Here is a 25,531-nt window from a genome sequence, read left to right on the forward strand (position 1 = left end):
ATGATCCACACATATTCACATGCATGAGTGGCAGAATATTGGCAACTGAATACATTATCATATTTTTTTTGTCATTGTAGCGAACAGAGGGTGAGTATTGTCCTAAACAGGGATGGAACCCAGGATGCTTTCATAACACTCTAGGGTCGTTACACCATTATCAACCGATATCAATATGATCAACCGATATCAATATGAAGGCCAATGATATCCTGCAATTTCAGTTAATCAAAAAATCAACTGAATGAATGAAATAAATATTAATGTCAACGTTTATTCCTAGTCATTGTGGCCCCACTGTAGAAGTGCTCTAGATTAAAATTATATCACATAATATAAATGTTTTAGATACTCTTTTTCAAAAATGCTTTTTTTTCCCTCACCAAAAGTTTTTTTCCTCTTTTAGCTGATTGAACATTAATGAAGCCAGTAAAAGTTAGTAAAACATTTTTTCACTCAGGATACATTATTAAACTCTTTCATTGTCAAATGTAATTATTATTCCAACTAAATCTCATTCCCAGCATTCTTGGTCTCACAGTGCAGATGTGGACACCACTTGGAGAACCCTGTGAGGGCAGCTGTGTTGCAGGGGTCTCTTATAGGTCAAAAGCTCGCTGGGCTAATGGAGAGAAGGGGAGGGGGAAGAGAGATGGCGAGAGTGATGGGCCAGCGCCGTGTTGGAGTGCATGAATAAATAATCAGAGAGTCGTTTGGTGTTAGTATCAGAACTCAGGATATGACCCAGATGCAGACACAGGAGGCGGATAGTACGAGTCTCAGAGTTTACTATAGTACAAGGGGCAGGCAAAAAGGTAAGTCAAAGGCAGGCAAAGAGTCATAATCCAAATCAGAGTCAGGCGGATACAGGACGGCAGGCATGATGACGGTCAGGACAGGCAGAAAGGTCAGAACTGAGAAGACTAAGTAAAACAAAAACTAAACTAGAGCACAGGAAACAAAGGAACACGCTGTTAGGACTTCACGGACAAGACGAACCGGTAACAGACAAACAGAAAATGAAGGTATAAAATGGGAGACACCTGCTGGGGGGAGGAGATAAGCACGAGACACGTGGAACAGATCAGGGTGTGACAGTACCACCCCTCCCCCTCTGGCGGAGCCACCTGGCGCCCCGGGCACATACCTGGTTGAACAGAGTGCCGGCGGCAGAACTCAGCGATGAGGGCTGGGTCCAGGATATTCCTTGCGGGGCCCAGCACCTCTCCTCTTGTCCATAACCCAGTCAACCAGGTACTGGAATCCCCTGCCCAGAGGTGGAACACTCAGGGGGCGCCTCACCGCGTACGCCGGATGGCTGTCGATGAGACAGGAGAGGGGTGGGCCTGGAAACAGGAGACAAAGGGCTGTGAGACAGGTGGGATGTATACAGAGGGTTCGGGGCAACAGAAGAGGAACAGCAGAGGGGCTTAAGAATCTTAGAGATGGGAAAAGAGCCGATAAAATGGGGAAAGTTTAGAGGACAATCTACCCAGAGTAGACGGCCATACCCTTTGCCCGAGACTATAGCGAGGAGCAGTGGTCCGGTGGCGGTCCGCCTGTCAGCGATACCTGGAGGTGGTCTTGAGAAGAGTAGACCGGGCTCTCTTCCAGGTACGCTGACCTCTTCCTCAGGGAAGAGCTTGGGGGCTGATATCCCATGGAACACTCGAAAGGCGAGAGACCAGTAGCCGAGCAGGGAATGGTGTTGTGGGTGTATTCCACTCACACGAGTTGCTGGCTCCAGATGATGGGGTTGGCGGAGATGAGGCAATGAAGAACAGTCGCCAGGTCCTGATTGGCTCACGCCGACTGGCCGTTAGACTGGGGGTGAAAACCGGAAGACAGGCTGGCCAACACCCTAATGAGGGTGCAGAATGCCTTCCAGAACCGGGATGAGAACTGAGGACCACGTTCGTAGACCATGTCCCCCAGAAGTCCATGGATCTGGAAGACATGCTGCACCATGTTCTGGGCTGTCTCCTTGGCTCAGGGTAACTTGGGAAGCCGTGGTAGATTGGGGAGAAGTGCCGGTGGTAGCGGGGTAACTGACAGTCTGGGGGGTTACTGTTGTTGCTTGCTGCTTAGTAGATAACCCGCGGAATTACTCCAGCAATGCAGTGGAAGCGTGGTCATGGCATTCCGCCAAGGTCTGGGGTCTTTCCATAAGGTCTTGAAGTACTACCTCGTGTCTACCAATGGCGACTCCTTGGATGGAGACAAGTGTTGTGGAACTGGTCCGAGTCTGCTGGGTCAGTCATGGCCCGTTCATACTATCAGAAGTCAGGATATGACCCATATGCAGATACAGGAGGCGGATAGTACAAGTCTGTCACGTTCTGACCTTTATTTCCTGTGTTTTGTATTTAGTTAGTATGGTCAGGGTGTGAGTTGGGTGGGCAGTCTATGTTTGTTTTTCTATGTTTTGGGTATTTCTATGTTTCAGCCTAGTATGGTTCTCAATCAGAGGCAGGTGTCATTAGTTGTCTCTGATTGAGAATAATACTTAGGTAGCCTGGGTTTCACTGTGTGTTTGTGGGTGATTGTTCCTGTCTCTGTCTTTGCACCAGATAGGACTGTTTTGAGTTTTCACGTTTATTGTTTTTTTGTAGTCAGTTGTTCATGTGTACCTTAACGTATTAAAAAGAACCATGGACACTTACCACGCCGCGTATTGGTCCTCTGATCCGTTTCGCCTCTCCTCTTCGGAAGAAGAGGAGGAAATTCATTACAGAATCACCCACCAACCAAGGACCAAGCGACGTGGTAAACAGAGGCAACAGCAGCAGCAGGAGAAGCAACAGAGGCAGCAGCAACAGCAGCAGGAGCAGCAGGAGCAGCAGCAGCAAAGGAAGCAGCAGGAGAAGCAACAGAGGCAGCAGCAACAGCAGCAGGAGCAGCAGCAGCAGCAGCAGTGGGAGAGGCTGCACTATTTGGATAAATGGACTTGGGAGGAGATCCTTGACGGGAAAGGAGGGGAATATTGTCGCCCAAAAGCCGAGCTGGAGGCAGCGAAGGCAGAGAGGCAGCATTATGAGGAGCTAGCACGGCAGAGCGGCTGGAAGCCTGAGACGTACCGCCAAAATTTTCTTGGGGGGGGGGGCACAGGGGGAGTGTGGCAGAGTCAGGAGTCAGACCTGAGCCAACTCCTCCCGCTTATCGTGAGGAGCCAAGGAGGAGCTCAGAACCAGAGCTGGTGTTGGAGGTGAGCGAAGCAGAGACTGTGAAGGAGTTAATGGGGAGATTGGAGGAGAGAGATATGAGGGAGTTGCTGTGTTGGTGCATGAGACACGGAATTCGCCCGACGGAGCGTGTCGAGGATTTGATGACACCTGGGTCAGCTCTCCATACTCGTCCTGAGGTGCGTGCTAGTCGGCTGGTGAAGATGGTGCCAGCCTCACGCACCAGGCCTCCTGTGCACCTCCCTAGCCTTGCATGTCCTGTGCCAGCTCAGCGCTACAGTGTGCCTAGCAGTGCTAACCGTGGCGGGCGTGGTACTGGTCAGGCACCGTGCTATGCGGTGGAATGCACGGTGTCCCCAGTACACGTGCTTAGCCCAGTACGCTACATCTCAGCTCCTCACATCTGCCGGGCTAGACTGAAGATCCAGCCAGGGCGGTTGGTGCCAGCCCTGCTCTCAAGATCTCCAGTACGCCTTCACGGTCCGGTCTATCCGTCACCACCTCCACACACCAGCCCTCCGGTGGCAGCTCCCCGCACCAGGCTTCCTGTGCGTGTCCTCGGCCTAGTACCACCAGTGCCAGCACCACGCATCAGGCCTACAGAGCCTTCCTCCTCTCCAGCGCTGCCGGAGCGTCCCGCCTGTCCGGCGCCGCTGCCGGAGCGTCCCGCCTGTCCGGCGCCGCTGCCTCCTGTGGCAGCTCCACGCACCAGGCTGTCTCTCTGTCTCCTCCCTGCATGTGCTCCCGCCTGTCCGGCGCCGCTGCCGGAGCCTCCCGCCTGTCCGGCGCCGCTGCCGGAGCCTCCCGCCTGTCCGGCGCCGCTGCCGGAGCGTCCCGCCTGTCCGGCGACGCTGCCGGAGCGTCCCGCCTGTCCGGCGCCGCTGCCTCCTGTGGCAGCTCCACGCACCAGGCTGTCTCTCTGTCTCCTCCCTGCAGGTGCTCCCGCCTGTCCGGCGCCGCTGCCGGAGCGTCCCGCCTGTTCGGCGCCGCTGCCGGAGCCTCTCGCCTGTCCGGCGCCGCTGCCGGAGCGTCCCGCCTGTCCGGCGCCGCTGCCGGAGCCTCCCGCCTGTCCGGCACCGCTGCCGAAGCCCCTCAGCCCAGAGGCGCCAGAGCCCCTCAGCCCAGGGGCGCCAGAGCCCCTCAGCCCAGGGGCGCCAGAGCCCCTCAGCCCAGGGGCGCCAGAGCCCCTCAGCCCAGAGGCGCCAGAGCCCCTGCCCCTCTGTCCCGAGCTGCCCCTCTGTCCAGTGGGGTCATTGAGAGGGGTTGCCATGGTGAGAAAGCCACGGAGGCGGACAATAAGGCGGACTAAGACAATGGTGAAGTGGGGTCCGCGTCCCGCGCCAGAACCGCCACCGCGGACAAACGCCCACCCAGACCCTCCCCTATAGGTCAAGGTTTTGCGGCCGGAGTCCGTACCTTTGGGGGGGGGGTACTGTCACTTTCTGACCTTTATTTCCTGTGTTTTGTATTTAGTTAGTATGGTCAGGGCGTGAGTTGGGTGGGCAGTATATGTTTGTTTTTCTATGTTTTGGGTATTTCTATGTTTCAGCCTAGTATGGTTCTCAATCAGAGGCAGGTGTCATTAGTTGTCTCTGATTGAGAATCATACTTAGGTAGCCTGGGTTTCACTGTGTGTTTGTGGGTGATTGTTCCTGTCTCTGTCTTTGCACCAGATAGGACTGTTTTAGGTTTTCTCACGTTTGTTGTTTTTTGTTAGTTATCTCATGTGTAGTTTCTTTATAAATTAAAGAACATGAATAACCACCATGCTGCTTTTTGGTCTGCTTCTCTTTCACCAGAAAACCCTTACAAAGTCTCAGAGTTTATTATAGTACAAGGGGCAGGCAAATCAGAGTCAGGCAGGTACAGGACAGCAGGATCAGGGTCAGGACAGGCAGAAAGGTCAGAACTGGGATCATGTATAATTTTACCAAAGTTGTGGCAAAATGGCTTAAGGACAACAAAGTCAAGGTATTGGAGTGGCCATCACAAAGTCCTATAGAAAATTTGTGGGCAGAACTGAAAAAGTGTGTGCGAGCAAGGAGGCCTATAATCCTGGCTCAGTTACACTAGCTCTGTCGGGAGGAATGGGCTGAAATTCACCCAACTTATTGTGGGAAGCTTGTGGAAGGCTACCAGAAACGTTTAACCCAAGTTAAACAAAGGCAATTGTGAACATTTTAGTGAACATTAGGAGACCATTCCATGGATATTTAATTTCAATAATTGATGGACATTATCATCCTCAAATCCTAACTAGAACTTAATGGGTATGTTAGCTAATGTTCGGGGAATGTTCCTGGTTTGCTGCGCTGTTTGTTGTTATCAATACACATCGTTGGGGAGGCAGTTAGCCTAGTGGTTAGAGCATTGGGCCAGTAACTGAAAGGTCGCTAGATCAAATCCCCAAGCTGACAAGGTAACAATCTGTTGTTCTGGTTCTGAAAGAGGCACTGTTCCTAAGCCATCATTGTAAATAAGAATTTGTTCTTAACTGACTTGCCTAGTTAAATAAAGGTAAAAAAGAAAAAATTGGTTGTTAGGACTTTACAGGATCTTAATTTGACCACCCTGTTGCAGGAGAAATGTTATTGCGCCACAGGAAATGAAAACTTGCAGTGTATCCGAGGTTTAAAATTGTTTGTGATTTCCACTTAAAAATTTTAGACTTGATTTGCCCTTATCAACCCATCCAAAAATGTCCATTAATTATAATTCACATACTGTAGTAATTCACATTTCCAATTGCTGCAGGACTATTTTCCTGCTGTGAGAAAATTAAGATACCTGGGTTGGTGTCTCAAATGTCATCTCCATTACGTTTAGCGTAACATTCCAGTAATGTTTTCTCAAAACCAATTTAATTGACTCCAGACACGATTGCTGAGCAATGTTTAGGGAACTTTATTGGAACAATAATTTCATAACATCACACTTTAACTTAATAAGAGTATTAAGGGAATGTTCCCTGCTTCTTGTTATAGGTGTCTAGGATTACATCTCCATTAAAGCTAAAATCCTTAGTTGTTACATACATCTTTGGACTTTTAAATTAAATATATACTGCATACCCACTGATTATTAAAGGATATAACTTATAAATGCGGAATGAGTGTCACGTTCTGACCATAGTTCTGTTATTTAATTCTTTGTTTTAGTATAGTCAGGGCGTGAGTTGGGGTGGGCAGTCTATGTTTGTTTTTCAATGTTAGTTTTTGTGTTCGGCCTAGTATAGTTCTCAATCAGAGGCAGGTGTCGTTAGTTGTCTCTGATTGAGAATCATACTTAGGTAGCCTAGGTTTCACTTTTGGTTTGTGGGTGTTTGTTTCCGTGAGAGTGTTTGGGCCACACGGTACTGTTTCGGTTTTGTAAATTCACGTCATCGTTTATTGTTGTGTTTGTTACGTTTGTGGTGTATCGTCGGTTTTGGGTGTTCTCTGTCCGGGTTTGTGTAACTAGGTTTTTGGGTTTGTTTTGCACCTGTTTTTTAGGGTATTCACCCATGTTTGGACTTGTTACTTTGTTAAGGATATTAAAGTGTTTTTTCCCGTTTACATTGCTCTCTGCGTTTGACTCCTCACCCATCGTTACAGAAACACCCACCACAAAAGGACCAAGCTGCATGGTAACGGGCAGCAGCAGCAGAAGCAGCGATCGTAGGACTCCTGGACATGGCAGCGAGATCTGGACTATGTCACTACTTGGGAGGAGATAGACAGGTGGTCGGATAACCCAGGGAGAGTGCCGGAGCCCGCCTGGGATTCTCTGGAGCAGTGTGAGGGATACCGGTGAATGGAGTCAGCACGGCGGCGTGGAAGGAAGCCCGAGAGGCAGCCCCAAAAATGTATTGGCGGGGTTGCACACGGGGAGTGTGGCTAAGTCAGGTAGGAGACCTGAGCCAACTCTCTGTGCTTACCGGAGAGCGAGAAGGACCGGTCAGGCACCGTGGTATGCGGTGGAGCGCACGGTGTCCCCGGTGCGTGTGCATAGCCCGGTGCGGTACATTCCAGCTCTTCGTATCGGCCGGGTTAGAGTGGGCATCAAGCCAGGTGCCATGAAGCTGGCTCTACGCATCTGGTCTCCAATGTGTCTCCTCGGGCCGGCGTACATGGCACCAGCCTTATGCATGGTGTCCCCGGTTCGCCAGCACAGCCCAGTGGGGGCTATTCCACCTTGCCGCACTGACCTGGCTACGGGGAGCTTTCAACCAGGTAAGGTTGGGCCGGCTCGGTGCTCAAGAGCTCCAGTGCGCCTGCACGGTCCGGTTTATCCGGTGCCACCTCCACGCACCAGCCCTCCGGTGGCAGGCTGTCTCTCCGTCTTCTTCCTACAGGTGCTCCCACCTGCCCAGTGCCGCCAGAGTCTCCCGTCTGTCCTGAGCCGCCAGAGTCTCCCGTCTGTCCTGAGCCCCCAGTCTCCCGTCTGTCCTGAGCCGCCAGAGTCTCCCGTCTGTCCTGAGCCGCCAGAGTCTCCCGTCTGTCCTGAGCCGCCAGAGTCTCCCGTCTGCCCTGAGCCGCCAGAGTCTCCCGTCTGTCCTGAGTCGCCAAAGTCTCCCGTCTGGCCTGAGCCGCCAGTCAGCCAGGAGCCGCCAGAGCCGCCAGTCAGCCAGGAGCCACCAGAGCCGTCAGTCAGCCAGGCGATGCCGGAATCACCCTTCACTCCGGCGCCACCGGAGTCTCCCGCCTGTCCGGTGCTGCTGGAGTCTCCCGTCCATTCGGGACCCATGGTGAGGGTCCTCAGTCCGAGGTCGGTGGCGACAGTCACCGCTCATAAGAGGCCACGGGGGCTGTTGAGGAGGTGGACATAAACTATGGTGAAGTGGGGTCCACGTCCCGCCACCGCGGACAGACGCCCACCCAGGCCCTCACGTATAGGTTCAGGTTTTGCGGCCGGAGTCCGCACCTTTGGGGGGGGGGGGGTACTGTCACGTTCTGACCATAGTTCTGTTATTTTATTCTTTGTTTTCGTATGGTCAGGGCGTGAGTTGGGGTGCGCAGTCTGTTTGTTTTCCTATGTTGATTTTTGTGTTCGGCCTAGTATGGTTCTCAGAGGCAGGTGTCGTTAGTTGTCTCTGATTGAGAATCATACTTAGGTAGCCTGGATTAACTTTTGGTTTGTGGGTGTTTGTTTCCGTGTGAGTGTTTGGGTCACACGGTACTGTTTCGGTTTTGTAAATTCATGTCATCATTTATAGTTGTGTTTGTGGTGTATCCTCACTTTTGGGTTTTCACTGTCCGTGTTTGTGTAACTAGGTTTTTGGGTTTGTTTTGCACCTGTGTTTTAGGGCATTCACCCATGTTTGGACCTGTTACTTTGTTAAGGACATTAAAAAGCGTTTTTCCCCATTTACTTTGCTCTCTGTGTTTGACTCCTCACCCATCGTTACAATGAGCTTCGTGCAATGGTCGTTTCCCATCAGAACCCAAAATGTAAGCTTGTTTTACTCCAATGTTTGTAAACAATGTAAATGTAAACAAACTCTGTAGCTTTAATTTAAAACATGATTAAAACTATGACTTTGATATCCTAAATAGTCAGTCTGTCCATCCATAGCTCTGTCTATGAATTTGATTGAGATTTCTCCAGATTTTCACCAAAACTGTGGTAAGGCAACCGCTTTGTTATGGTTTCAATGAAGGATTCTAGCTTTAATATTAGCAGAATGTTCCAGTAACATTTTCTCCAAACCAGTTTAATTGAATCCAGACATGATTGCTGAAGAATGTTTATGGATCGTTTTTGGAATACTAATGTCATAACATCACACTTTTTTGCGAGCATTGTGGAAATATTCCCTGCTTGTTTTTATGGGTGTTTCAAATAACTTCTCCATCAACATTAGCAGAATATTTTCTTACAACCATTTTTATTTCTCTACATTATTTTAATGTTTTTGGTTATCATCCTAATGTTACATACAACGCTAACTAGAACTTAATCAAATCAACTTTATTTGTCACGTGCGCAGAATACAACAAGTGTAGACCTTATCGTGAAATGCTTACTTACAAGTCATTAACCAACAGAGAAGTTCAAGAAGAGTTAGGAATATTTACCAAATAAACTAAAGCAAAAAATTATAAAAAACTCAATAACACAACAATAACAAGTCTATATACAGGGGATAACGATACCGAGTCAGTGTGCGGGGGTACAGATTAGTTTAGGTAGCAGCAGTGCACAAAACAATCGGGGGTGGGGTCAATGTAAATAGTCCGATGGCCATTTGATTAATTGTTCAGCAGTCTTATGGCTTGGGGGAAGAAGCTGTTAAAGCGCCTTACAGTCAGATGCCGAGCAGTTGCCATACCAGGCAGTGATGCAACTGGTCAGGATGCTTTCAATGGTGCAGCTGTATAACTTTTTGAGGTTCTGGGGCCCCATGCCAAATCTTTTCAGTCTCTTGAGGGGGAAAAGGTTTTGTAGTGCCCTCTTCACGACTGTCTTGGTGTGTTTGCACATGATCGTTTGTTGGTGACGTGGACACCAAGGAACTTGAAACTCTCAACCCTCTCCACTCAGCCCCGATGTTAATGGGGGCCTGTTCGGCCTGCCTTTTCCTGTAGTCCACGATCAGTTTCTTTGAGGAAGAGGTTGTTGTCCTGGCACCACAAGGTCAGGTCTCTGACCTCCCTATAGGCTGTCTCATTTTTGTCTCATCGGTGATCAGGCCTACCACTGTTGTGTCATCAGCAAACCTAATGATGGTGTTGGATTCGTGACTGGCCTTGCAGTCATGAGTAAAAAGGGAGTACAGGAGGGGGTAGAGCACGCACCCCTGAGGGTTCCCTGTGTTGAGGATCAGCGTGGCGGATGTGTTGTTATCTACCCTTACCACCTGGGGGCGGCCCGTCAGGAAGTCCAGGATCCAGTTGCAGAGGGAAGTGTTTAGTCCCAGGGTCCGTAGCTAAGTGATGAGCTTTGAGGGCATTATGGTGATGAACACTGAGCTATAGTCAATGAGCAGCCTTCTCACATAGGTGTTCCTTTTGTCCAGATGTGAAATGGCAGTGTGGAGTGCAATAGAGATTGCATCATCTGTGGATCTGTTGGTGTGGTATGCAAATTGGAGTGGGTCTAGGGTTTCTGGGATAATGGTGTTGATGTGAGCCATGACCAGCCTTTCAAAGCATTTCAAGGCTACAGACGTGAGTGCTACCGGTCGGTAGTCATTTAGGCAGGTTACCTTAGTGTTCTTGGGCACAGGGACTATGGTGGTCTGCTTGAAACATGTAGATATTACAGAGTCAGACAGGGAGATCAGTTGGTCAGCGCATGCTCTGAGTACTTGTCCTGGTAATCCATCTGATCCTGCGTCCTTGTGAATTTTGACCTGTTTGAAGGTCTTACTCACATCGGCTGCGGAGAGCGTGATCACACAGTTGTCCAGAACAGCTGATGCTCTCATGCATGTTTCAGTGTTACTTGCATAGAAGTTATTTAGCTCATCTGGTAGGTTCGTGTCAATGGGCAGCTCTCAGCTCTCGGCCCTTCCACATCCAATGAGCGTCAGAGCCGGAGTAGTACGATTCGATCTTAGTCCTGTATTGACGGTTCGTCGGAGTCCTGCTCCTTGAAAGTGGTAGCTCTACCCTTTAGCAGCCCGACCTGCGCCCCCTTTTCCTCCGTCTTTTCTTCACGCAAATTATGGGGATTTGGGCCTGTTCCCGGGAAAGCAGTATATCCTTCTTGTCAGACTCATTAAAGGAAAAAGTTTATTCTAGTTCTTGGTGAGTATTCGTTGTTCTGATGTCCAGAAGTTATTTTCGGTCATAAGAGACGGTAGAGGCAATAGTATGTACAAAATAAGTTAAAAAATAAGTGGAATCTTAGATAAAGTTCTGGGGATTTTCACAGTTTGCTTGGAATATGACAAGACTAGTTTAATGTGGCCATCAGTGCTGGAAAACTATGCTAGCCAAATATGGTTTGGCAGCATCTCAAAGCTATGGGACCTCCGAACAAACTCCATTGTCATTGATGCAGATGTTCTTTGCTTATTGAACCAACAGGTGTCCCATGTTTTACAGTCTATCTGATGTCTAGAGTTGAACCCACCACCCACAGATTATTGTTTTGCTTCCTGCTGTGGCAGTTTAAAATTCAGCATCCAGCCTTGCACATGTCTCCAGGGAGCTCCAGATGTCAGAGGACATCTAGTAAGGGATGAAGCCCAGAGTTCATGACCCCACCTCAGGAACTTCTGCTGTCATGGTCCCCCTACACTTGTAGCTTGTCTTCAGCTATAATAAAATTCCTCTCAATTCCAATATTAGGTCAATTCCAATTATTCATATCCCAATTAATTATTATCCCCAACAATTCCACAAATCTGCTACAATTTATATTCAACTTTAAATGTTTTCAAACTAATCCTGTAGTCAATTGTGTTTTCATGTGTTGCTGCCTATGCTATGTTGTCGTCTTAGGTCTCTCTTTATGTAGTGTTGTGTCGTCTCTCTTGTCGTAATGTGTGAAATTATGTACATTAATTCCATTAACTTTGAAAATACTGAATTGCAATTAATTTCTTAAGATTAATTATTTTACCTTAATTAACTTAAATTCCATACAAATTGAATTCAACATACATTCTCTACTTCATGAATTAATTCAGGAATTTCAGTAAAATTTCAAATTAAATTGGAATTAACGCCAACCCTGATGTGGGTATCATGTCTTGTTACGTAATCTTTATACCGTTAGTCCTTTTCAAGTCCCAGTTGTTTACAATGTCATGTGAAAATACCTCATACGAAAGGCCTGTTAGACATTGCCTAATGCTTGCAATTTCATGTTGTCTTGAACTCATGACCAAGGTTCTTTGATTTCCAGCTCTTTGCCAGACATGGGTCTGTCTATACTGCACCTCAGCCTTTCCACAAATTCCTTCTTTGATAGATTCACCCCCTTTGTGAATCCTGGCCCATTTGCGAGGTGATGTACTGTACGTGCTCTGCAGGTTGATAAATGGGCGGTGTTCCTCTTCTCTTTGGCGAGAACAAAATGTGCTCTGTAATCAATGGAAATGTAATAATGACAGAGACAGGGGGCCCTAACAGGCACATTATGCCATCCTTGATGTGTTTTCAAAGCCTCTTTATCTCCACCCAATTAATCAGGATAATCAAGACGGTTAACTGCATCAGGTGGGTGCCTCTGAAAGCACACGTCACGACGAGGGAAACTAGTCTATACACTCTCATCTGTACACAAGACTGAACCACTTACCACTTAACCGGCTGCCACAGCCATGAAGGTGACCGAACATAGATCATATTGTTTAAAACCCTGCTACAGGTTTTGTAAGAAAAACATTTGGATGATATCAGGAATTTAATTTTGAAAATCTGTGTAAAGGTTAATATGGCTCAAAGCTGCGTAAAGCCGAGCAAAGGCCTGATAAAATGAATATGGGGGATTAAAAATTGTGAACACATTTTTTAAGGAAGAGATTGCACAACGACCAAAGTCCCTCTATGGTTTAGACTATGTTCAGGCCTTGGGGGGTTAAGGATAACATGGCAGGCAGACTTAAACTGTTATTGCTGCCGTTGTCTGAATCAAACACTCAATACAATACTGCTAGTGGGTCTTGTTAAAATGCTTTATAATATCTTTATGTACATATTCTTTATCCCTTTAAACTTGTGTGTATAAGGTAGTAGTTTTGGAATTGTTAGGTTAGATTACTCGTTGGTTATTACTGCATTGTCGGAACTAAAAGCACAAGCATTTCGCTACACTCGCATTAACATCTGCTAATCATGTGTATGTGACAAATAAAATTGGATTTGATTTGATTTACCAGATGAGCTACATTTGATTTGATTTTTTAATTCTTTGCCTATCTGATGGGTTACTTTTTTGAGTTTTTCTCTGCTGCCCCATGTCTGACAAATATAGTGTTGTCTTTCACCTAGCCTACACACTAAACTGTAAAGTGTGTTAACTTCTATGAGGCTGAATCATCATAGAACAACTTTATTGCTTTGGGTACACCGGACTGCTTCGTTGCTGCATAAAATTATTTCCCCAGAATTATATAATTTCCCCAACTTAAATGCGGGGGGACTGAGAGAGGAATAAAGAGAGGGTGCACCTTTTTTATTTTACCTTTATTTTACTAGGCAAGTCAGTTAAGAACAAATTCTTATTTTCAATGACGGTCAAGGAACAGTGGGTTAACTGCCTGTTCAGGGGCAAAACAACAGATTTTATACCTTGTCTGCTGGGGGATTTGAACTTGCAAACTTTTGGTTACTAGTCCAACGCTCTAACCACTAGGCTACCCTGCCGCCCCACCTGTGTGCTTGTGAGTTTTATCAAGTCCTCTCTTCTCCTTAATCTTGGCCACTGCAAGTTTTCTTTTTTCTTTCCGCTATGGAAATTGTATTATTTAAAAAAATGTACTCAGGTGCCACGTTTGTGGCATTTCTCATTGATGTGTCTCGTTTAGTTTCTAATTAAAAAACAAAATATATATTTAATTTAGGACAAAGTGGCCTTTCTGTCACTGGTAATAAACATTCCCAGATGGTTATAAACTGAGTGTACAAAAACATTATGAACACCTGCTCTTTCCATAACATAGACTGACCAGGTGAATCCAGGTGAAAGCTATGATCCCTTATTGATGTCACTTGTTAAATCCACTCAATCCATGTAAATGAAGGGGGGAGACAGTTTAATACGGGATCAGTGTCCCTAAACTGGGACGGTTGTTGCTAATGTGCGCTAATGTGACTGGAATGACGTTGTATACAAAAGCCAACTTTTTGGGACATAGACATGTCTTATATGGGCAGAAAGCTTCAATTATTGTTAATCTAACTGTGGTACCCAATTAATAGTCGCTATTATAATGAAAAAATACCATGCTATTGTTTGAGAGTGCACAACAGCAAAGCACTTTTATCACGGCAACTGGTTTGATACATTCACCTCTGAAGATGAATAATGTACTTACATTCAGTAATCTTGCTCTGATTTGTCATCCTGTGGGTCCCAGAGATAAAATGTAGCATTGTTTTGTTTGATAAAATCTATTTTTATGTTCAAATGTAGGATCTGGGGTCTACAGTTTGAACCCACTGCTGTCTTTGGCTCCACACCCACCCCGCCCAGCCATCTAGATGTGTGAAAGTTAATGTATAAGCTAATGATTCATCATGTATGACACTCCTGGGAGTGTGTAAACGTACATGTTTTATTACCATAGCATTTTTGTATGTTCTCTACAGTTATGTATTTGAAAATGTATCAATTGACCAATTCGGCACATTTGGGCAAACACCAGCAAAACTTGATACAAAATATCGTGCAGTAATATAATTCTTCACTGGATCAGTCTGAATCGTTGCACACACACTGCTGCCATCTGCTGGCCAAAATCTAGATTACACCTAAACTCCTATCTGAATGTATGGCCTTTCTCTTGCATTTCAAAGATGGAGCAAAAAATGTAGAAAATGCATGTTTTTTTGTTTATATTATCATTTACTAGATCTAATGTGTTATATTCTCCTACATTAATTTCACATTTTCACAAACTTCAAGGAGTTTCCTTTCAAATGGTATCAAAAATATGTCAATCCTTTCTTCAGGTCCTGAGCTATAGGCAGGTAGATTTGGGTATGTTAGTTTAGGCAAAAAAAAATAAAAAGCATCTGTTCCTTAAGAGGTTTAAAGAAGGATTTTTATGCCTTGAGACATGGATTGTGTACGTGTGCCATTCAGAGGGTGAATGGACAAGAAAATATTTTAGTGCCTTTGAACAGGGTATGGTAGTATGTGCCAGGAACACCAGTTTGTGTCAAGAATTGCAAATCTGCTGGGTCTTTCACACTCAACAGTTTCCTGTGTGTATCAAGAATGATCAACCACCCAAAGGACATCCAGCCAACCTGACACAACTGTGGGAGGAATTGGAGTCAACATGGGCCAGCATCCCTGTGGAACACCTTCAACACCTTGTATTTTTATTTAACCTTTATTTAACTAGGCAAGTCAATTAAGAATAAATTCTTATTCACAATGACGGCCAAACCCAGACGACGCTGTGCCAATTGTGCGCCACCCTATGGGACTCCCAATCACAGCCAGATGTTATGCAGCCTGGATTCAAACCAAGGACTGCAGTAAACACCTCTTCCATGAGATGCAGTGCCTTAGACCACTGCGCCACTCCGGAGTCGTAGACCACTGTGCAACTTGTAGAGTCCATGCCCCAATGAATTTAAGTTGTTCTGGGGGCAAAAAGAAGAAGGGGGGGGGTGTAACTCAATATTAGGAAGGTGTTCTTAATATTTTGGACACAGTGTATATCATGAGTTAGAAGATTACGAATAATTTGTGATGAGTGAGTGTGTTATTGCAGAAATAAATAGGCCTATGTTAAAAAATGATCAATGTTCAGAGGCAGTTAGTGTTTAATTAATTATGAAAGTCTTATTATTATTTTCATTTTGAGCACCTGCCCCCTGAAAGGTCTGTGCACGGCCCTGAGTGGACTCTTTACCTGCCATAGAGGGTGATGGTACACTTCTCCACTTTTCCTCTCCAAATGACTCTAATCATTTTGAACAATGTGAGTGGCCCCTGGATGAACAACTGCGTGCCGGCCAGAGAAACTGACACATCCTGACTCAGAAGGCAAAGTCATCAGGTCGTGGTGAGGGGACACCGGGGTAAAGGGCGGTATTGTGTTGTCACATGGGCCTCTCCAAACTAACTTCTGGGGCTCCTGGAGTAGAGAGTACAGTTAAGAGTAGTAGAGTGTCCCATCATCATATACCCAGGCTGAAGGCCTGTGTGCAGTGTGCAGTAAAGAGTGTACTTACTAACAAAACCTAGGTCTACACAGTCATTTATAGAGCAGTTCTACAGTCATCCATAGCTGACAGTTTACTGTATATGTAGGGTGAAGGACCGCTTGCCTTTCAACAGTCTTGAAGGAGTTCCCAAATAAGCTGAGCACTTGTTGGCTTCTTTCCTTCACTCTGCAGTCCAACTCCTCCCAAACCATCTCAATTGGGTTGAGGTCAGTTGATTGTGGAGGCTAGGTCATCTGATGCAGCACTCCATCACTCTCCTTAGTGGAGGTGTGTTTTGGGTCATTGTCCTGTTGTCCTGTTGAAAAAGAAATGATAGTCCCACTAACCGCAAACCAGATGGTACAGCGTATCGCTGCAGAATGCTATGGTAGCCATTCTGGTTAAGTGTGCATTGAATTCGAAATAAATAACAGACAGTGTCACCAGCAAAGCACCCCCACACCATCACATCTCCTCCTCCAGGCTTCACGGTGGGAACCACACAAGCGGAGATCATCCGTTCACCAACTCTGCATCTCACAAAGACAAAGCGGTTGGAACCAAGAATCTCAAATTTGGACTCATCAGACCAAAGGACCTATTTCCACCGGTCTAATGTCCATTGCTCATGTTTCTTGGCCCAAGCAAGTTCTCTTCTTCTTCTTACTGGTGTCCTTTACTAGTGGTTCCTACGCAGCAATTTGACCATGAAGGCCTAATTCACTCAGTCTCCTCTGAACAGTTGATGTTGAGGTGTCTGTTACTTGAACTCTGTTAAGCATTTATTTGGCCGCAATTTCTGAGGCTGATAACTTTAATGAACTTATCCTCTGCAGTAGAGGTAACTCTGGGTCTTCCTTTCCTGTGGCGGTCCTCATGAGAGCCAGTTTTATCATAGTGCTGGATGGTTTTTGCAATGTTTCCGGATTGACTGACCTTCATGTCTTAAAGTAATGATGGACTATCGTTTCTCTTTGCTTATTTGAGCTGTTCTTGCCATACTATGGGATTTGGTCTTTTACCAAACAGGGCTTTTGTATACCACCCATACCTTGTCACAACACAACTGATTGGCCCAAATGCATTAAGAAATTACACAATTTAACTTTTGACAAGGCACACCTGTTAATTGAAATGCATTCCAAGTGACTACCTCATGAAGCTGGTTGAGAGAATGCCAAGAGTGTGCAAAGCTGTCATGAAGGCAAACGGTGGCTACTTTGAATAATCGCACATATAAAATTTATTTGGATTTGTTTAACACTTTTTTGGTTACTACATGATTCTATGTGATACATGATTCAATGCCAAAAACCGGGACAAAACCCTCCAAGATCCCAAAGGAAAACAGAAAAGAACAATGCAAAAAAAAAACAAAGGACATCAAGGACAACTAAAATCATAACAGCAGTGCCAACTGTATATGTTTGAGTGCATGTCTGGCACTATTTACATGTGCGTGTGTCCGTGTATGTGCGTATTTGAATGAGAGTGTGTATATGCATGTGTACAAACACCTGCACGGCATCAGGCAGACCGGCATTAGCTGTAAAAACACTGCCCCTCAGTGTCACTTTTATTTTGAAAGGATACGGCCTCAGCGCATATTGTTGCTGACTTTCACAACGTTACGGCTACACACAAACGTCCGTGCGCTTTCCCGCTTTGCCGCACATCAGTACTGTTGAAATGGCAAGCTCCGTTCGGACTTGGAAGGAATGGCTCGCACAGGTTTCCTACCTGGCAGATATTTTTGATCATCTGAATTCGCTCAATGTGTCAATGCAATGGAGGGGCACAATCGATTTGAACAGAGGGACAAAGTGGATGCCTTCCAGATGAAGTTTACGTTTCGGCAAATCATGTTTCTAACGGGAGTATTGGCATGTTTCCCAACGCTGTTTCGATATTCAGAATCTGATCAACAAAGAGCACGGCGACACAGTGAAAAAAAATACGTCAAACAGCATCATGTCAAGCTGCAGGGAACGTTTTGCAACTACTTCCAGGAGAACGGGAGACAAGACGACTGGACACGGGATGGCTTTCGAGTGGAGCTGGGAAGCGTTACGTTGCCAAGCAATGAAGAGGATCAGCTGGTGGAGCTGTCGATTGATCGGGGACTGAGCATGCGCAACTCGGGAATGACACTGCCACAGTTCTGGTACAGTTTAGTGGGAGAGTATCCTGCTCTCGCCTGTCATGCAATCAGAATCATGCTCCCGTTCAGCACTACCTATTTGTGTGAAAGTGGCTTCTCTGCTATGGCCATGCTGAAAACTAAAAGCAGAAACAAACTGGACAGCGAGCATGACCTCGGAGTTGTCCTGTCAACCATCACCCCAGACTTCCATAAACGTTTCAAACTGAAGAAACACCCCCAGCTTTCCCACTGATAGGCCACACACGCGCGCACGCGCACACAAACACAATAAAATTAACATGTTCATGAGTTATTGTTCACTAAGTTAATTATTGTTAATTCATTCTGACATTTATATTACTGGTTAAAAACATACACTTAAAAAAAAACTTTATGGTTGTGAAACTTTTCACATGGTAATTGATGATTAAGAATTCCTAATGATTGCTGTTTTTTCTATTTTAGAAACTGGTACGTGTTACTGTTTATTAACGTTATTGGACTGGTACGTGTTACTGTTTATTAACATTATTGGACTGGTACGTGTTACTGTTTATTAACGTTATTGGACTGGTACGTGTTACTGTTTATTAACATTATTGGACTGGTTTTGATGTCATGTTCTGAGTCTGATAATGTATTAAACCCCACTCCTGAACTCGTCTCCTAATTAAAATGGCTTATTCTCTTGAATTTATAATAAATATTTTCTCCGTTAATATGGCTTTAATACTTTAATACTTTCTTTAATACTGTAATAGTAGACCCATGAGACAGTCTATTTTGCAAATGAAGCCTGCCCAAGAAGGCAGCTGCAATACAACATTACAAAATGTAACCGTCAACAGTCCATAATATTGGGTCGTGACTCAATTGTCATTGTCAAATTTAGGTCCCCAGGCAAAGCCAGTTGAGAACCACAGGTCTAAAGAATACATACCAGAACAAGCACACAGAATGTGGTGGATACACAATCTTCTGAAGCTAAGATATGATACATTTAATATCCATCACATCCACAACCATTATGGATGTTATGGATATCATAACACTGAAAAGGGATAATGAAAATGAACAGAGAAACCAATTAAAAACCAGATAAAACATGAATGAAAGTTAGGTTGAAATAGAATATTTCAAGATGATCCGATGTAAGGTGCAACTTTTACGAAACTTTTTCCTGTCCCAGTGTCACGCCTTGGTCATTGTATTTTGTGTTTTCGTTATATATTTGGTCAGACCAGGGTGTGACATGGGTTTATGTTATATTGTATGTTCGTATTGGGGTTTTTGTATTATTGGGATTGCGGCTGAGTAGGGGTGTTGTATGGGCTTGGCTGCCTGAGGCGGTTCTCAATCAGAGTCAGGTGATTCTCGTTGTCTCTGATTGGGAACCGTATTTAGGTAGCCTGGTTCCGCTTGGTATTTCGTGGGTGATTGTTCCTGTCTCTGTGTAGTTTCACCAGATAGGCTGTAATTAGGTTTCACGTTCCGTTTGTTGTTTTTGTATTTTGTATCGTTATTTCATGTGTCACTTTTCCTATTAAAGTCATGAGTAACCACTACGCTGCATTTCGGTCCGACTCTCTTTCCACAAACGAAGAACGCCATTACACCCAGTCACCCCCCTCTCTTCACAAGACTATAGGTAACGCAAAGAAACCCAAGACACTTCAATTTGGTCTGTATTTATCCAATATCAGCTAATCTTCACAATTTATAGTGGAGAGTGCGATAATTTGAGCTAAAGGGGTAAATTGAGACACACCCTTGTTTCGAGGAAACCATACACAACATTTTTTTGCATATATTTAGGAAGAGGTCATCGTTTCACGGAGTCTGTCAAGTAAGAAACAAGATGGAAAACGTAGTAAGCAAGTTAGGTGCAAAAAACAGGTTTTCCCCAAATGAATTGATAGTGTTTCATGATGCTTGTACATAAACTAAAGTTGATAATTTTAAGATTGAGAGAGAGAGAGGGGGAGAGAGAGAGCGAGACAAAGAGAGAGGGGGGGGTGGAAGAGAGAGAGAGCGAGAGAGAGGGGGAGATGAGAGATATATGAGAGAGAGATATAAGAGAGACTGAAATATTGAAGGAGGTAGAAAATAAGAATCGAGGCAGTAAATCTCCTGCCACATTTGTGTCCTCGTAAGCACTGTGTATGAAGAGATATATGCTGTAAATTGTCTTAAAAGTATGTTAGTGTAGGACACCGTAAAGCATCTTAATCTGCCCTATAGGACAAGGTGAAGAAAGATAGAGATGGAAAACTCATCTGAAAATAACATGAAACGTCTCAGGATAGGAAGATGAATGCTCTAACGTACAGTAGATTAAACTAGAACTAGCTAAGTGTCGTCAGGATGTTATTTCTTCTCACTTCGGAGAGGAAGAGCCAAGCCCAGGACAGCTTTCCCTTTCAAGGCAGTGCGGCAGGTCAGATTTTAAACTCATTTGCCTTCAGCGAGACAGACGAGTTAACCACATAGGTTGGTGTGACAATAAAACCAGAGCCCTTGAAATTAAATCAAACAGCAAAGTAATTACATGCAAACAATTGAACAGTCTTTTCTGGCACCATTGTTATCTGACATCGGGTTGCAAGGATCTTGCATGCAACTGGTCCGCCGCACGTGGAAATATATATTTCCCTTGACAACCATGTTAAAGTACACGTGTGTGGGATGGGGTGTGTGTGGGATTGAGGTTGGCTGCACTTTTGATAAATCGGTTAAACCTAGATTTTTCAGCCTGAATGATATTTCACCTAAAATGTGCCAGGGTGCATGGCAGATCACTCGTTCAGTGGGTTTATCAGCTTGGTCAGCTCAGCTGGTGTACCCATGGAATGAGTCCTTTCTTCAGAATTACTGTAAAGTGTTGAAAAACCCTTTATTCTACCATTCCAAGTGGTTTTAAGTGGCTCTATCAGTAAGTGCAAGATCACTAAAACCTGTTTCTCATCTCATATCAACCCGTTTAAAAAAATGTTACGTTTTAAAATAATTGCGCTAATCGTAAAATCATATTTCATTATTGCTTGGCCTTCTGAAGTTGGGTTTTCTGCTTAAATTGGGTGTCTCTATCTTTTAGACAGTCTTTGTCCTTTCTTTCCCTTGATCAATCATGTCAAAGCCTGTTCAGTTGGCCAGGTAACACCCTAGCATACCGAATACATTTTGTTTCCATTATGCAGTATCTGTGTACTGTAATTAATGATACAAACCTTGTACAATACACCTAGCAGAAAAATGTTCAAAAATAACACCCTTAACTGATCTTCCTTCAATAAAAGAGAATATTCATATTGACAGCAAGTGCATCTCACCCAAAACAATGTAAGGGGCTAATTAGAAGCAACTGTCCTTAGTTGTCTATACTTGCCAAACCCCAGAGAGACTGACTCGTTATGAATAATTGAAGGCCTTTCTCCCCCACACAACATCCACACTGAACCATTCTAACCACCACTACTGCTGCACATTCATAACTCCCTTGTATTCTGCCAAAATCCTATCTGGAGCCCCTCAAAATTAGGAATATTAAATTGTGTTGAATTTCAAAACTGTGGCACTTTCGACCTTCATCCCTAATTCAATTGACTAAGTAACTCAACTAAGTAACTCAACTAACTGACTAACTCAAAAGACTAACAACTATAGAAGAAACTCAACTAACGTGACTGACTAACTAACTCAACTAACTCGCTCACTCACGAAACAAAGTAACTCAACAAACTCAATTGAATACCTCAACTGACTTCATTTTGTCTGTTCCACCCCACTGACTCTCTACTGCTGTCTCTCTCTGTCTTAGGGTACGGCCATGCGGCCCCCAGCACGGATGGAGGCAAGGTGTTCTGCATGCTCTACGCCCTGCTGGGCATCCCTCTCACCCTGGTCATGTTCCAGAGCCTGGGCGAGCGCATCAACACCCTGGTGCGCTACCTGCTGCACCGCCTGAAGAAGTGCCTTGGCATGCGGCGCACTGAGGTCTCCATGGTCAACATGGTGGCCATTGGCTTCATCTCCTGCATGAGCACGCTGTGCATTGGAGCACTCTCCTTCTCCTACTTTGAGGGATGGAGCTTCTTCCACGCCTACTACTACTGCTTCATCACGCTCACCACTATCGGCTTCGGGGATTATGTGGCACTGCAGAAGGATCACGCTCTACAGACCAACCCCAAGTACGTGGCCTTCTGCTTCATCTACATTCTCACTGGCCTTACCGTGATCGGAGCCTTCCTCAACCTTGTCGTGCTGCGCTTCATGACCATGAACGCAGAGGACGAGAAGCGGGACGCCGAGCAGCGCGCCCTCCTCTCCCGAAACGGCCAGGCCGGAGGGCACAACCACATGCGCTGCACCCCCGACTTGCCCTCCTCCTCCTCAGCTGCCTCAGGGTGTGGTGGTGGATCAGGGAACAGTGGTGTGGGGGGAGCAGGGAGGGGGCTGCGAAACGTCTATGCGGAGGTGCTCCACTTCCAGTCCATGTGCTCCTGCCTGTGGTACAAGAGTAGGGAGAAGCTGCAGTACTCTATCCCCATGATCATCCCCCGGGACCTGTCCACCTCGGACACATACATGGAGCAGGGGGAGGCCTTTTCCTCCGACCCCCTCCACCCGCTTCACTCCAACGGCTGCATCTGCAGCATGCACCATCCCCACTCTGCCATCAGCTCTGTGTCCACGGGCCTGCACTGTCTCACCCCATACAGACTAGGACACAGCAAGCGGCGAAGCTCCATATAGAGGCCTGGAGGACGCAATGCGTGTAAAACCAAGCCCCACCTCTTCTCTACCACATGGAAGGACTGTGGCACTATTTTAGGTGGACTAAACCAAGAGAGCTCAACTAACAGTCCTCATGGGATCACTGTCCTGTGGTGCTTTGTTTTGCACTGGCACTTAAGTGATCGATTAATGTCACTGATTTTCGAAAAACAAGAATAGGCCGAAGTTTTGACCCTTGAACTATATCTTTACTATATTTTCTGCATCCTTTCACATTTTGCCGTATTTAAGGTTGAAGTTCATGATCTTCAATATTGGGAGATTGTTTGAATGATAAGAGGACATTGCACTATGAGAGACATATTTTTATGTGAAAGCGAGGATTATTCATTTTAAGAAACTGTGCATCATAAGCCACACTTGATTTTATGTTTGGTGAAGTGATACTATTATTTTTTACAAATAATATTATCACTTCAATATATCACAAGAGATATATAGAAGTGTTACTCTCAGTAATCATCAATAAAAACTCCCAGTAGTCATCAATAAAATATATGTAAATATATTTCTCATATGAATACAGTTTTTAACCAACGTAGTTACTAGGGAAGAAGGAACATTTTCAGTTAAAGTATTCTAAAAACTCAGTCGACTATGTCTTGAGTCTGTAACTGAAGTTCAGTTTCAAGCTGAACACTTTTGATCTGTTTTAGTTACTTACTGTATCTTTCTCTCAATCCTCAAGACCTATCATACTTTGTAAAAAGTATTGTAATTTTCTTTCTAATGCTTTTTTTTACATCCATATAATTGATTTACTGTATGTTTGTTATTAATTTGTTTTATGTTTTCATGATAGGGTTTTACTGAGAGCATTTGGGCTCACTGTGTATACTGTAGTAGACAGTCTAATTTACTGCTGCACTTTATAACATTATTGTGTACTTTAAGGCACTGGAATTTATGCTTACTCACCTGATTTTTTGGTACCTAAATAATTTATTCTTATAGGTGTAATGCTCTTAAATATTGTCTAAGGGAGATTTGTAATACCCTATGAAAGTGACACACATTTTTACTTCTGGGATCCTTGTTTTGAAGGCTTAGAATTTGCTTCAAATTTGCATCGTCAACTTCATATTAAAATGGATATGTATTTTCATATGAATTAATTTACCATATTGCGGTTTTCAACGTGTGTGTGTCATCCAAGAAGAAGCACAAATCCAAAAAGCTACAGCTGTTTAATTTGAACTACACAGGGTATTGGTTCGGATGTCTTTTGTCTTTGGTTCAGTTGGTTGAAATAGATTTTTAAATGCCTTTTTCGCATCCAGAAAAATATGTCTACATCATAAAAACCAAAATATGATGTCTTGACGTTATGAAGAATTATATCTTTAATTGGTTTTAATCTGTTTATTTTCCATCTCCTCAACAAGAAAACCAATTTATAACCAGAAACCTACATCATTATGAGGTCACATGGCACATTTTTGTCGACTGGAAATGCACATCTTCAAGCAGATAGAGTGTCTTTGGTGAGGGTCATATGGATCACAAGTTAATGATTTACTGAATAATATTTATGTTATAGAGAAATGAGATTTGTTTGAAACATCATGAGATGCTACTATGAATGTTTAACAGATTTTAAATTGAAACTCTTTTTGATTCAATCACTTTAGATTGATTTGAAGATTACCATTTCTTTGAGTTGGAGTTATTAATCACATTTTCTTAATAAAGTATAGAAGTTGGCAATTTAATTCCAAAATGTATTTTTTAATTTTTATATATTCTGATTGGGCGATAATGGTAACCAAAGTGAAAGTTAAAATCTCAGTTCATCACAGTATTTTTCAACAGCTTGGTGAATTGTTGAGAAAAAATAAGAAACCTGCACACTGCTCTTGCTAGTATCACTGCTCCCCACCAAGCCCTACGTATCGGCCTCAAGGCAAAAGCAGTGTGTGGGTTTCTTCTTTTTTCTCAATCTTATTCAACTGTTTCCATGAACCTGCAACAAAGATGGCTCAGTTTTGCGATTACCTTTTGAATTTTGAATAACAGTCTGTAATTGTTGCCTGGTGGGACATCAGTATGTATTTTAAATAGTTAAATAAAATAAAATAATAATACAATCAAAATGCGCTTAATGATGTGGCGAAACAATGCACATGTGGCTAAATTATGTTATCTGGTGTAGTATTTTCAAGGATTTCCTTTATATCTGAACAGACAGGAGTAATTATATAATTTTATATAATTCCAACACCCCCCTTCCTGCAGCTAATGATGAAAACTTCTTATTATTCAATGGATTGTGGTGAGTAACCCCATATGATGTTATTGAGTAGGTAGGCCTACTGTTGCAATAATATTGAAAATAATCTATCAGCAAATAGCCTACAATTACAAGAGAATAATTTCAGTAAGTCAATGAACAAGTGTTTCTACCTAATCACTTATTTTGCCTGTTTAGCCAAGTGGTTTTAGTGCCTATAGAAAGTCTACACCCTCCTTGGATTTCTTCAAATTTTATTGTGTTAGAAAGTGCGATTAAAATGAAATTATATTTTTTTGTCAACGTACTACACAGAATACTCTAATGTCAAAGTGGAAGATTTATTTTTCATTAATCAAAAAAC

At 44.3% G+C, this 25,531-nt stretch overlaps 1 protein-coding gene across 1 annotated transcript in view; it reads left to right on the plus strand.

The window, feature by feature from the left end:
• Positions 1–25,004, plus strand: part of LOC123995771 (potassium channel subfamily K member 3-like) — a 65,571-nt gene extending 40,567 nt beyond the window's left edge. The window contains exon 2 of the mRNA XM_046299444.1: positions 21,958–25,004. Coding sequence (XP_046155400.1) covers positions 21,958–22,895 — 938 coding nt within the window. The 3' untranslated portion in view covers positions 22,896–25,004. The remainder of the gene's footprint in view (positions 1–21,957) is intronic.
• The last annotated feature ends 527 nt before the right edge of the window (positions 25,005–25,531 follow it).

Source organism: Oncorhynchus gorbuscha, linkage group LG14, assembly GCF_021184085.1.
Source record: "Oncorhynchus gorbuscha isolate QuinsamMale2020 ecotype Even-year linkage group LG14, OgorEven_v1.0, whole genome shotgun sequence".
Taxonomy (NCBI): domain Eukaryota; kingdom Metazoa; phylum Chordata; class Actinopteri; order Salmoniformes; family Salmonidae; genus Oncorhynchus; species Oncorhynchus gorbuscha.